This window comes from Eptatretus burgeri, chromosome 9 (assembly GCF_056783735.1).
Source record: "Eptatretus burgeri isolate ZD-2024b chromosome 9, Ebu_testis_v1, whole genome shotgun sequence".
NCBI classification, from domain to species: domain Eukaryota; kingdom Metazoa; phylum Chordata; class Myxini; order Myxiniformes; family Myxinidae; genus Eptatretus; species Eptatretus burgeri.
Window position 1 is genome coordinate 65,725,864 of NC_140969.1, and position 14,119 is coordinate 65,739,982.

The 14,119-nt window shown below is 47.0% G+C and overlaps 1 protein-coding gene across 3 annotated transcripts in view; it reads right to left on the minus strand.

Annotated features, from left to right (window-relative positions):
- The window catches only part of LOC147020252 (uncharacterized), a 65,918-nt gene that overhangs the window by 12,676 nt on the left and 39,123 nt on the right, over window positions 1-14,119 (minus strand). For all 3 annotated transcript variants that reach the window (XM_085895478.1, XM_085895480.1, XM_085895479.1), the window contains exon 3: window positions 5,921-7,945. In XM_085895478.1, coding sequence (XP_085751604.1) covers window positions 5,921-7,945 — 2,025 coding nt within the window. The remainder of the gene's footprint in view (window positions 1-5,920; window positions 7,946-14,119) is intronic.

Below are 14,119 nucleotides of genomic sequence, written 5' to 3' on the forward strand. Positions count from 1 at the left end.
CATTTACCTCAGAAAATAAAAAGTTATTTCCATTTATTAATTTTATTATTAATAAATCATTTGTCGATTTCCCACCTGTCCATGTTTATCCTTTCCTTCCATTGGTCTGGCATTGTCCGAACCGAGATAGACTGGGAGGTAATTACCACAGATTTGACCAAAAATAGTCGGCACGCACTAGCGGTTAAAACGCTTGGCCACCCTAATTAAAATCTAATAGAGATAACAGTGGTGCTTTGCCGAGGGTGCACTCTCCGCTCAGGTAACCATGTGACCTCGAGTTAAACGGAATAATTAGACGGTGGACACTGGAACTGGTGGTTGACTGGGTGGCGTTCGTGGTTCAAAAATAACCCACCGTACCACAGCGTTAATTGCGAGTGGTGGCCCCAGGTCCAGCTCTAACGAGGACAGCCAGGGATTAGTCCCCCTGAGTGACAAGCTGGTGTCTCAGTACCCGTGGCCACAACAATATATATATATATATATATATATATATATATATATATATATATATATATATATATGTATACACATGTCTATATATGGATATATGTGTCTCTATACAAACATATAGATAGAAATGTGTATATATATATATATATATATATATATATATATATATATATATATATATATATATATATATATATATATATATATTTCCACTTTCCGCCGGTACTCCAGCGGCCTCTGTCTGGCCAAGCCCCAGGCAGATGCCTGGCCCATCCCCATCTTCTTGTGATGCTAACAAGCTGCTGCAACTACGAGGCATATGGTCGGCCCACTGGCCTCCTCCACGCATGAGACTCCCTCGCTGAGAGAATCTGGTGAGCAGGATCAGCATCAGGAAAACGAGCCACATGTCCATACAGCCGCAACTGACGCTCACGGACTATGCAGGTAACAAATCTCATCCGAGTCTCTCTCAGCAACTGCTCGTTGGACACAAAATCCGACCAGCGATAGCCAAGGATTCTCCGAAGAGACCTGGTACCAAAGGAATTAAGTCTTCGTCTCAGATCCTTGGTCAGAGTCCAAGTCTCGCATCCATAGAGCAAGACTGGAAGGACCAAGGACCTGAAGACTCGGACTTTCGTCCTCCCGCACAGGTACCGGCAGCGCCACACGCCATGATCCAGTGGATCCATGACTCCCCAGACCCGACCCAGACGTCTATTGACCTCTAACTCACAGCCAGCAGAGACATGAATATCACTTGCAAGGTAAGTGAATCTCTCCATGACCTCAACATCCTCACCACAAACAGACACAGACAGGACAGCAGCATCCAAGATGTCACCGAAAGCCTGGATCTTAGTTTTGACCCAAGAAACCCATAATCCCAGTGGCTCCGACTCCTCATTCAGCACCTCGAGGGCCCCCAAAAGGATATCTAAAGTCTCCGCAAAGATGACTGCATCATCTGCAAAATCAAGGTCTGAGATCTTGACATTACCAAATGATGCACCGCAGCTTGATCTCTCTGACATCCTCCCTAATATCCAGTCCATACAAGTGCTGAAAAGTGTGGGGGCCAGTACACACCCCTGATGAACTCCACTAACAACTGGAAATAAGTCAGAGATGGTACCACCATACTTCACAGCACTCTCAGTAGCAGAGTAGAGTTCAGACATCAGATCGATCAGTTTTGGTGGCACCCCACGAAGACCAAGAATCCTCCAGAGGACATCCCGATTCGCTGAATCGAACGCTTTACAGAGATCAACATAGGCTGCAAGTAGCCCCTGCCGAAACTCTCATTTGCGTTCGGTGAGGACACGAAGAGCAAGGATATGGTCAATCGTTGCCCTCTTTGGTGTAAAGCCTGACTGCTCTGGACGCTGGTGCTCCAGCAGATGGTGGCGAACCCTATCAAGAATTATCCGAGCAAAGACCTTGCCCGGCACTGAGAGCAGCGTCACCTCTCGGTAGTTTTTGCAGTCTTGGCGTTCACCCTTCCCTTTCCAGAGAGGAACAACAAGGCCCCTCTTCCAATCAGTTGGGATGATGCCTGTGTTCCAGGCAGAGCGCAAAACTGCATGCACCGACACGAGTGCAGCATTTCCACCAGCCTTGAGAAGTTCAGCATGGATGCCACAGATCCCTGGAGCTTTGCCCCGTTTCAACTGGTTCACCGCAGCCCGTGTTTCCACAAGCGAAGGTGGACCGCAGTTGATTCGAGGGTCAGCAACAGGGATTGCAACACCCTTGACGTCCAACTCAACAGCTGGGGGATCAGCCTGGTACAACCGCTCAAAGTAACCGGCCCAGCGGGCCTTCACTTCAGACTCCTCTGTCAAGAGCCTACCACTCTCTGCTCTAACTGCAGCGCTCCGAGGGATCGGCTTGGATGAACGCAATGCGCGAATTCCCCTGTAAGCAGGACGAGAATCACCTGTCCACAGGTGATGCTCAACCCCCTCACAGATTCCTCGCACATAGGCCTCCTTGTCCACCCTCAGTGCACGTACAGTTTTACGCCTCAGCTCCCTGAACAGCTCAGCTCTGCCATTCAGCCTGGCCCTGCGACTCTGGTCAATGGTATCCAGTGTCCCTTGAGAGACAAAATTCTTCTTTGCCCTGCGGTGAGTTCCAAGACATCTACCGGCAACATCAAGGATGGTGGTCTTGAAGGCACTCCACAACTCTTCAGGACACCCCAAAGCACCCAGATCCCTCAAGTGTCCACTCAGCCTGTTCGCAAACTCCTCAGCTACTCTCTCATCCCTGAGCTTGCCAACATCCAGCCTAGGCTGGGATGGTACCATTCTCCAGGAATTAAGGTGCAGCTTTAGAATTGCTACAACAAGCCTGTGGTCAGTATTGAGGAAATGAGCACTCCGGTAGACCCTGCAGTTCTGGATCATCCGTCAATGAGGATATTGTCAATCTCCTTTGCCACACCGCCAGCGTTGGAATACCAAGTCCAGTGATGAGCTTGTGGGCGCTGAAACCATGAACCAGCCACCCTAAGTCCAAGACTTCTTGCAAAGTCAAGGAACTTAGTGCTATTCTGGTTCATAGTTCCTGACCCATGGGGACCAACACACACCTCATAACCATCCCTATCAGTTCCAGTCGATGCATTGAAATCCCCCAAGACAAGAAGTGTATCTCGTCTGGGGCACTGATCAACCAGACTCGAGCGTGGCGTAGAATGCATCCTTCACGGTGAGATCACTCGCCTCAGTCGGAGCATAAACAGAGACCAGGGAAATGACACCTAAGGAGTGACGAATCCTTAATCTCATTATACGCTCGTTGACCAGTGTTACCTCAATTATCATTGGGGTCAGCTTATTGGACACAGCTACAGCAACTCCTTGGGTATGGTAACCATCAGAGCGAACAGACCAATAGTAGGTGTAACCACTCACCATTATCTCGCCGCAATCCGGTCTCCGAACCTCGGAGAGAGCTGCAATCCCGATGTCCAAACGCTTGAGCTCAGATGATAACAGAGACAGGTGATCATCCTCTCTTAGGGATAGGACATTCCAGACACCCACCCGAAGGGACCGCCTGATGTTAACCCAAGGAGACCGCCGTCTGGTGGACGACACCTCAGCACCACTCCGACACACTCTCCCGCAATCTGACCCAGGGATGTTACCCTGTGGTTTCCCTCCTATCATCAAAGATTGGGGGTCCCGAAGGCTTTGCCCCAATCCCGTCATCCGGCGAGTTGCCCTGCGAAGGGAAGCTGCACAGGAGGTACTCCCACGGAGTGGGTTTTCAGATTTTTTTGCGTTTTTGTGTTTTGCGGAAGAAAGGGTTTTACGGTGGCCGGAGTGCAAATCCTGCCACCAACTTCCTAATAAAAAAGTAACCCAACTGCAGGAGGACGTCCGCAGACACAGTTGGGCACTATATATGGATGGCCGTTGGCTCACAAGGAGCTCCTCCACCCTTTGACAGGTTTTGTTTTTAATCCTGCTGGGTGTCCATATCCAAACACCCTCCTCACCAGAAAACCTGGTGGGGGAGACGGTTTCGTCGCCGACAACCTGACCATGGAACAGGTTAGTACAGGTTTACATGGTACCTGTAGCAGCACACAGATCTAACCTGACCTGACGTATAGTCCTTGCAGTTCTGAATCATCCTCCAGCAACCATCTCCTTTTCCCATGGTCAATCTCCTTTGCCACACCGCCAGCATTGGAATACCAAGTCCAGTGATGAGGCTCTGGGTGCTGAAACCCTGAACCAGCCACCCTCAGTCCACGATTTCTTGCAAAGTGAAGGAACTTAGTGCTATTCTGGTTCACAGTACCAGACCCATGGGGACCGACACATGCTTCATAGCCATCCCTATCAATGCCGGTCGATGCATTGAAATCCCCCAAGACTAAAAGAGTATCTTTTCTGGGGCACTGCTCAACCACGGACTCGAGCATGGCATAGAATGCCTCCTTCACAGTGAGATCACTTGTTCATGCATCCACAGTGGCCAGAGAGTACTCCCGAAAACCTGTGCCCATCATAATTATAGAGCACTGTCACATGGCCAGGCTGAGAAGCAATTGAGGCCGTTTTTGACTCCAGAGTCTGGCGGGGCATGGCTACTGCTCGGGGTAACATATATTTGCCAATTGGGGAGCTCAAAAATGCCTAAGGGTCTTTTGATTCACTTTCTGACTCCTCCTTCTCTCAAAACTCTATAAAAAGAGAGCAAATCAGTCAGTCAGTCTCTTTCGTCCTTTGTCCAAAGCCTTTGCCGAGCCGAGCAACATCCGAGCTGAGAGGGCAGCGCAACCGACCGAAGCAAATGTTACCAGGGTTGTTGCCGGGTCATCGGCACTCGGCTTTGACGGCGTTCCACAGTCATTATCATTAACCATACATTTACAGATTCTCTTGCACGTGCCCCATTAAGCTGTCTTCTCACGCATCTTTTTCTCCATCTGTGTCTCGTCCACTGTGGATGCACGAACTAAAAGAGCAACAATTACTAATTTGCACCTCTCACACTTCCTCTTTTTGCATAACATTGCATCACATTTTGCACCTCCCACTCACGCACCGTAAACCACCTCCAAGTTTTCTTCCCTCCTCCCCCTTCCGAAGCAATTGGGTTCTGTTGGTCCGTTGACGGCAAGGTACAATGAGGTCGTCTACACCTCAACTGCTTCTATTCTTTATGAACTCTCTTGCTTCCTCGGTGTGTATGTGTGATGGCGCATGTTATGTTTCCACTCTGACTACCTTCTCGGCTCTTGACGTGCCATGCCTTGACGTGCCATGACGTTTATCAATCTGTGTCATTTGTTTGATGTCATTTATCGGACATGGGTACCATTGAAGTCAAATTCGTGTCCAGATTGCAGGCAATGAAGCGCTCTGGCTGATTGTGTCACCTTTATGGCTGACAGTAAATCATAAAAAGAGCAGAGCAGACCAGTGATTGACATTTATTGCTGAAGGTTCAGCAAAATAAAAATACTCCTCAATTGACCTCCCGCAACGGCATATGATTGGAAATTAATTGTCGCATTGACAATAAAAGTGGACACGTGCTGAGGCTTGGGGTCTATTGGCCTGAGGAAGCTCGTGGGTAAGTGGATGAAACGTCGCCTGAGACCAGATCTGCTCTAGCTTGTTTATTACTAGATTAGCAGAGTATATCTAGTTACTTTTTGGTTGGATGTGCCTTTTCCTTTTAAAATGTACAACCCCAACCGCACCAATCTTATACCATATACTGCATATATGCATCCTGCGTGCCAAATTGTTGAGCATAAGGACGGAGCTTGGACTACGCATACGTGTTTGCCCAAAGTTTACTCCTGCTCCACCCATCTTGATGAGGAGAGGCGTGGAGCTTGCATCAATCCAGCAAACTCAGTTTTATAATATAGATTATATCAGTGAATGTTATTGGAGAAAGAAACATAGTTCCTATTAAAGAATACCTTTAATGAAGATATTTCTGAGAGATGTGATGGAGAACTTGACAGTAGAGACCCAAGTGGAGAGTTCCCAGGCCTTTCAACTGAGAACTTAAGCATGGCTTTAGTGGGCAAGCCACGGGTTTGCCGGTGGCTAGACATTAGTGGAGGTGGTTCCATTGAAGTGACATCATGGTCAGGGCTGTGCATTGGCAAGAAAAGCTGTGCTGCGCAGCCTGATGTAAATCCAGGTTGGTGTGAAGTAGCCCAGGGGATAGGGGCAGACAAAGAAGCTGTTGTATTTTCACCAATTAAAGTACTCTTGGGTTTCCTTCCTCGTTTCTTTCCAACATAAATTGTTCCACGTTTGCTAACATGGATCTCACGATGAGATTTGCACCTACTATTTGAGGGTGCTCCAGAAAGGGGTGATCCAATAACCTTAGCTTGCTCATTTTGTGCTGTTAGTACAAGCTGCTGCAGGACACGTTCACGTGCCGGAGTTGGGAGCTTATTGATCTTATGAAGCATATCAGAGTCTACTGTGGCCACAGGCTTACCTCCACAAACATTAGGATGCACCTTCATTGTACAATCATTATGTATAGCTGCATTTGATTGTTTGCATCCTAGGCTTCTCAGTGAATGTCGAATGCAACCTCTAAGGTCTTCTACAGGGTGCACTTTTCGAGGTCTCCCTCTTCTCCGGTCTGGCACCAATACTGTGAGGCCAGCTATATTATTGAACAATGGGTCAGCAGTCAATGTCTGTCTATCATGGTTGTTGGCCCGATCTCGTGGGCCGATGTCTTCATTATGTGCTGCTCTTTTTCGGTTCTTCGATGAGCGATTGTTGGTTATTCTGTGACTGCTGTGGAACTTGCCAATACTGCGAATGCCTTGAGTACTATGAGATGTCCTTTGGTTCAAAACAAACTTTTGAGATTGAGAAAGCCCTTCATCAAGATGAAACTGGCCAGGTCGTGCTTCTCTGTTCAAATGCAGACTTCGTTGTTGCTTCATCAGGAAAGAGTTGTCCTTTTCAGACCTGCTATTGAAACTCAAACATTTGTCAGACCAAGTTGTTGCAAGTGCATATTCTCTATTCCACCCTTTGTCACGTGGCACTGAAACTTCAACTGATTTTTTATTTCCTCTCGAAACTTGAACAAAGTCAGAAGGCAGGTCATTTGAGCACTCTGTCAATGGTGATGCTTGGAGTGTTATTTCCCCAAATAAAGCTTTGGTTGATGATACGGTTTCCAAGACATTCATGCACGATGTGGTATCATTTGTAAACAAGCTGCTGTGATTTCCACTTGCATATGTAGCAGTGAAAACATTTTCTGCTGCAACCATGGCTTGGGATGAAGCATCAGATGCATTCTCAAATGGAAAGGTGTCTGCAATTGCTTCACAGGGTGGACAGCCCTGTTTTATTCTCATCATATCAGTACCTTTCTCCCCCATTGTTTTTAGTGTGCTGGCCTCTGCCAGTGGTGTTTTATGAGGATAGGATTGTATGTCCTGATAGCTTGAAGAACAGGATGATGAGAAAAGGTGAGTGGGAATAGAGCGTGACGATGCTGAAACATTGCAGGTGGCCTTATCTTTCGCAGCTGTGATCGACAACTGTTGGTGTACATCTTCAAACATATTATCTGCATCCTCCTCCTCTTCCACCTTATTTTTATCTCTGTGAAAGTATAAGTTCTTAATTTCTTCTTCATTTGAAGCACCATATTTTTTGCCATGGAAGTCATTGATTATTAGGTCAGTATACAATTCACCAGAACAACTTCTATGCATGCTGCTATCCTTCTTTGCGATTATGCATGACTTTTTAAATCGTTTTACTTCTTCCTCCTTGTCTTTGTTGTCATCTTGCTCTTTTACAACGTCTTTATTCTGGCAACCATGAAGGCGTGGGCCAACTGAAGAAATCCCACTTGTAGCTGCTGAATGACCATGAAAGGCTCCATTGGGGCTCGTGCCTGTCCGGCCACGTTTCCATGGCCGCTTCGCCTCACGCTGCACCAGACACCCAACCTGTGGGAGAGATCCAAACCAGGTTACTCAAATTCACTTCAGCCATTTAAGATTTAATAAACTTTCTCATCATTCGACAATAATGAAAAGAAGAAGATAAATACCTCTATGAAAAGTGTTTTAAAAATATCCAACTCAAAACAATTCGGAAATGTAATAAACATAAAACTATAACTCTCAATCATAAAGGTTATCCATATTTTTCAAAAGTATGGGCAAAGACTCTCAAACACTAGATGATGTCAAGATCAATCCCACCACTTAATTAACTATGCAATAATTTTAATAGTACTGTACTTGAAAACAGCATTGAGATTGCTTTGTTAGCTGCCTGGGGCTGCTGTATGTCAGAAAGAAAATTTGTTTTGCTTTGAAGGTTATGTGACACAAATCATAGATTTCAAAATAACATGATGTATGTTATAACTAAACCCACAGCAATTTTGTGTTTAAACAAACTTCCATCAATGCATGTTGGAAAGAGCAATTCTTCATCAAAAGTCTGACATATACGTCACATTTAATATCGAGGCAGAAAATGTTACCAGGGTACCAGTCCACAATGGCCTACTCTTTGAGAGACTGTAGAATGTTCTTGTGAACAACCTAATGCAGAAGCCACAGTTGGTCCTGGCACCGTATGAGAATGGGGGTTCATACTTAAATTATACCTCGTCAGGTATCGAACCAGTCAAACCCAGATGGGAAAACTGAAGGATGAGCACACTACCTCCTCTGCGATTATACTGCCCCTCAGTTCAACATTCTAAAGTCCATTTCCAACTTATGATTGGTGTAAACTATTAACAGCAGGTATTTGCTAAGTCAATTGCCAAATAATATCCAGGAAATTACTTCAACAAAGAATAGACGATATTTGTTGACAGCAGCTGAGATGGCTGAAAAACTAACATTCTGCAAATTGATTGCTGGTTTATTGAGAAGATAAACATGTTTGGAATGGAAGCCAGGAGAATGGATGTGGGTAATAAAGAGTGTATGGAAAAAGAAAGCATGGAGATGGTGAAAGACTGCACAGTTAAGATAAGGATGAAGGAAAACCGAGACTCTATGCTCGTGACAGACAAACATCATCCTAATTAGCCAATCCTTGGCCAAATTCCTGCTGTGATCTTTCATCCCGAATTCAATTTGTTTTGCAAGTGTCTCCATTGCTACATCTGACTCTAACCCGATGCTGGTATACATAACACTCACAATGATCATCTTTCCTGACTGATGTCGGATCGATTGCATGAAACACAGATGTTCCATTTTGGTTGCCGATTTCAGATTGAGGAATCCACTGTTATCTATACTAATAAATGTCAGAATGTGTCCAGTGCGTGTGTGTGTGTGTGTGTGTGTGCGTGCGTGCGTGCGTGCGTGCGTGCGTGTGTGTGTGTGTGTGCGTGCGTGCGTGCGTGCGTGCGTGCGTGCGTGCGTGCGTGCGTGCGTGCGTGCGTGTGTGTGTGCGCGCGCTCGCGCGTGCGCGCGTCTCCTCCACAACTCCAAAACCATGAAACCTGGCAGCCAGAAACTTTGCATGCATATGAAGGGAACTCCATTGCATGAGTGAAAATTGGGTGTTTGAGTTCATTAAAACACCCCTTCTGAAGATAATTAACGGCTTTAATTATATCCTTTACGAGGATTATTGTCAGGTCAGGCCAGACCTTTAATATTGTCAAGTCAGGCCAGATCAAATCTGTGACTTGCTGCAGGTATCATGTAAACCTGCACTAACCTGTTCCATGGTCGGGTTGTCGGTGACTAAACCGTCTTCCCCATCAGGTTTCCTGGTGAGGAGGGTGTTTGGATATGGACACCCAGCAGGATTAAAAACAAAACCTGTCAAAGGGTGGAGGAGCTCCTTGTGAGCCAACGGCCATCCATATCTAGTGCCCAACTGTGTAGGCGGACGTGCTCCTGCAGTTGTGTTACTTCTTATTAGGAGGTTGGTGGCAGGATTTGCATTCCGGCCACCGTAAAACCCTTCATTCCGCAAAACATTCTCGAAGCATAAAAAAATGTGAAAACTCACTCTGTGGGAGTTCCTTCTGTGCAGCTTCTCTTCGCAGGGCAGCTCACCGAATGACGGGATTGGGGCAAAGCCTTCGGGACCCCCAATCTTTGATGACAGGAAGGAAACCACGGGGTCACATTCCCGGATCAGATTGTGGGAGAGTGTGTCGGAGTGGTGCTGAGGTGTCGTCCACCAGACAGCGGTCTCCTTGGGTTAACCTAAGGCGGTCCCTTTTGGTGGGTGCCTGGAATGTCCTATCCCGAAGAGAGGATGATCACCTGCTCTGTTATCATCGGAGCTCAAGCGCTTGGACATCGGTATTGCAGCAATTTATGAGGTTCGGAGACCGGATTGCGGCGAGATCATGGTGGGTGGTTACACCTACTATTGGTCTGGCCACTCTGATGGTTACCATGCCCAAGGAGTTGCTGTAGCTGTGTCCAATAAGCTAACTCCAATGATAATTGAGGTAACACCGGTCAACGAGCGTATTATGAGACTAAGGATTCGTCACTCCTTGGGTGTCATTTCAACACAGTGTCATCCTTGGGTGTCATCCCTCAGTGTCCTAACAGCTCAAGAATGACAGGGTAGCTGAGGAGTTTGCAAACAGGCTGAGTGGAGATTTGGGGGGTCTGGGTGCTTTGGGAGATCCTGAAGCTTTGGGAGATTGTGGAGTGCCTTAAAGACCACCGTCCTTGATGTTGCTGGTTGATGTCTTGGAACTTACCGTCGGGCGAAGAAGAATTTTGTCTCTCAAGGGACAATGGATACCATTGACCAGAGTCGCAGGGCCAGGCTGAATGGCAGAGCTGAGCTGTTCAGGGAGCTGAGGAGTAAAACTGTACATGCGCTAAGGGTGGACAAGGAGGCCTATGTGCGAGGAATCTGTGAGAGGGTAGTGCATCACCTGTGGTCAAGTGATTGTCATTCTGCTTCCAGGGGAATTCGCGTATTGCGTTCATCCAAGCCCATCCCTCAGTGTCCTGCAGTTCGAGCAAAGGGTGGGAGGCTCTTGACAGAGGAGTCCGAAATGAAGGCCCGCTGGGCCGGCTACTTGGAGCAGTTGTACCAGGCTGATCCACCAGCTGTCGAGTTAGACGTCAGTGGTGTTGGAATCACTGTTGCTGACCTTACAATCAACTGTGGTCCACCTTCGTTTGTGGAAACACAGACTGCGGTGAACCGGTTGAAATGGGGTAAAGCTTCAGGGATCTGTGGCATCCATGCTGAACTTCTCAAGGCTGGTGGAAATGCTGCACTCGGGTCATTGCATGCAGTGCTGTGCTCTGCCTGGAATGCAGGCATCATCGCAACTGACTGGAAGAGGGGTCTTGTTGTCCCTCTCTGGAAAGGGAAGGGTGATCGCCAAGACTGGAACAACTACAGAGGGGTGATGCTGCTCTCAGTGCCGGGCAATGTCTTTGCTCGGATAATTTGTGATAGGGTTTTTCACCATCTCCTTGAGCACCAGCATCCAGAGCAGTCAGACTTTACACCAGAAGTCAACGTCTGACCGTATCCTTTCTCTTCGGGTCCTCACCGAATGCAGACGAAAGTTTCGGCAGGGGCTGCTTGCAGCCTATGTTGATCTCTGTAAAGCGTTTGATTCAGTGAATCGGGAGGCCCTCTGGAGGATTCTTGGTCTTAGTGGGGTACCACCAAAACTGATCGATCTGATGTCTGAACTGAGAGTGATCACTCTGGTACTGAGAGATGTGGTGGTACCATCTCTGACTTATTTCCAGTTGTTACTGGAGTTCGTCGGGGGTGTGTACTGGCCTCCACACTTTTCAGCACATGAATGGACTGGATTCTGGGGAGGATGTCAGAGAGATCAAGCTGGGGTGCATCATTTGGGAATGTCAAGATCTTGGACCTTGATTTCGCAGATGATGCAGTCATCTTTGCAGAGACTTTACATATCCTTTTGGGGGCCCTCGAGGTGCTGAATGAGGAGTCTGAGCCACTGGGATTGCAGGATTCCTGGGTCAAAACTAAGATCCAAGCTTTCAATGATATCTTGGATGCTGCTGTCCTGTCTGTGCCTGTTTGTGGTGAGGATGTTGAGGTCGTGAAAAGATTCACTTACCTTGGCAGTGATATTCATGTCTCTGCTGGCTGAGTCAGAGGTCAACAGACGTCTGGGTCGGACCTGGGTAGTCATGGATTCACTGGATTATGGGGTGTGGCGCTGCCGGTACCTGTGCGGGAGGACGAAAGTCTGAGTCTTCAGGTCCTTGTTGCTTCCAGTCTTGCTCTATGGATGTGAGACTTGGACTCTGACCAGGGATTTGAGACGGAGACTTAAATCCTTTGGTACCAGGTCTCTTCAGGGAATCCTTGGCTATCGCTGGTCGGACTTTGTGTCCAACGAGCGGTTGCTGAGAGAGACTCAAATGAAATTTGTTACCTGCATAGTCCGTGAGCGTCAGCTGCGGGTGTATGGACATGTGACTCCTTTTCCTGATGCTGATCCTGCTCACCAGATTATCTCAGTGAGGGAGTCTCGTGAGTGGAGGAGGCCAATGGGCCAACCACGTGTCTCGTCGTTGCTGCAGGTTGATCAGCATCTCAAGGAGATGGGGATGGGCCAGGCATCTGCCTGGGGGATGGCCAGACGGAGGCCCCTGGAGTACCGGCGGAAAGTGGACGCAGCAACACGCTGCTCTGGCGCATGCTCCCATACCTGACCCTTTATGAGGCACATTCTGGGACACCTTGCTCTCGATGAGGTCTCGATCGGGGTGAGAGAGGCAGAGGGGTGGGATCGGGGTGATAGAGGCAGAGGGGTTGGATCGGGGTGAGAGAGGCAGAGGGGTGGAATCGGGGTGAAAGAGGCAGAGGGTTGGGATAGGGGTCAGAGAGGCAGAGGGGTGGGATAGGGGTGATAGAGGCAGAGGAGTGGGATCGGGGTGAGAGAGTCAGAGAGGCAGAGGGGTGGGACCGGGGCGAGAGAGGCAGAGGGGTGGGATCGGGGTGAGAGAGACAGAGAGGCAGAGGGGTGGGATAGGGGGCAGATAGGCAAAGGGGTGGGATAGGGGTCAGAAAGGCAGAGGGGTGGGATAGGGGTCAGAGAGGCAGAGGATGTAAACATTTGGAATGTAAACTTTGTTTTGTTTTGCAAATTAACCGACAGATCTAAAAACTATTGTTTCAACTGAGTATCTCTCTTTCATTTCTGGATTTTAAATAAGACAAATAATTTTTATAAACCACAATCCATTGATATAATATTGTTGTTTTGCCATACAGTGATTGACATTACCATAATTGAGAATTAAATGATATTGCTCGTTGAGCAAGAAATTGCCAGAATAACTTTGTCATATCTCCATGATCTCTGAAAAAACAAAAACCTGGAAATCAATTTGGTTCTTATAAGTCGATAGTGCTACTGTTTAATGAGTTATAGCACTTAGTTTGGTCATGATCATAACTTGGAAGTCAATCGGACTTGAAATGGCGTTTTTATCGCAATTTGAAAGTTTTGACCCGACCCCCGACCGCTAAGAAGGGTGTTGGTATGACACCCCAATGAGACATATGGTTGGATGCAGTATTGGAAGATGCACATTTTGGATTTGGTTTGAAGTCGATACGACCATTTTAGCGGACGTTATTGCGAAAATAAGAATTTTGGTTTTTCGGTGACCTTGACCTTTGACCTAGATTCACCAAAAACGACAAGTGTCTAAGTTGGACCATGGCCGACGTCTGTACCCAGTTTGGTCATGATCACTGAAACGGTGTTTGTTGCTACAGGGTAAACAAACACACAAACAAACTAAACAGACAGACACACAGAATGACACACACAACCGACCAACATAATTGCCGAAATCCGAAGGATTCCGGCAATTAATAAAAATATGTGATATACATCCACAATCCACTAATCTTAGGTATTAATTTTAGCAAGACTACAAATATAATCCTGGGAAGGTGAAAGACAAGTATCAATGTCATTGTGTGTTACGACAAGTCATTATGCATGTATGAATGTGATATGAGTTTCTCGATGATTCAAACATTTTCTACAACTACCGCAATATAAACTTGCTTTCATAGAGGAGATGCTCTAAGGAACATGAAGTGTCCATCAGGTGTTTGCAATCAATTTTTAGGTGTTTTCATGAAATTTCCTT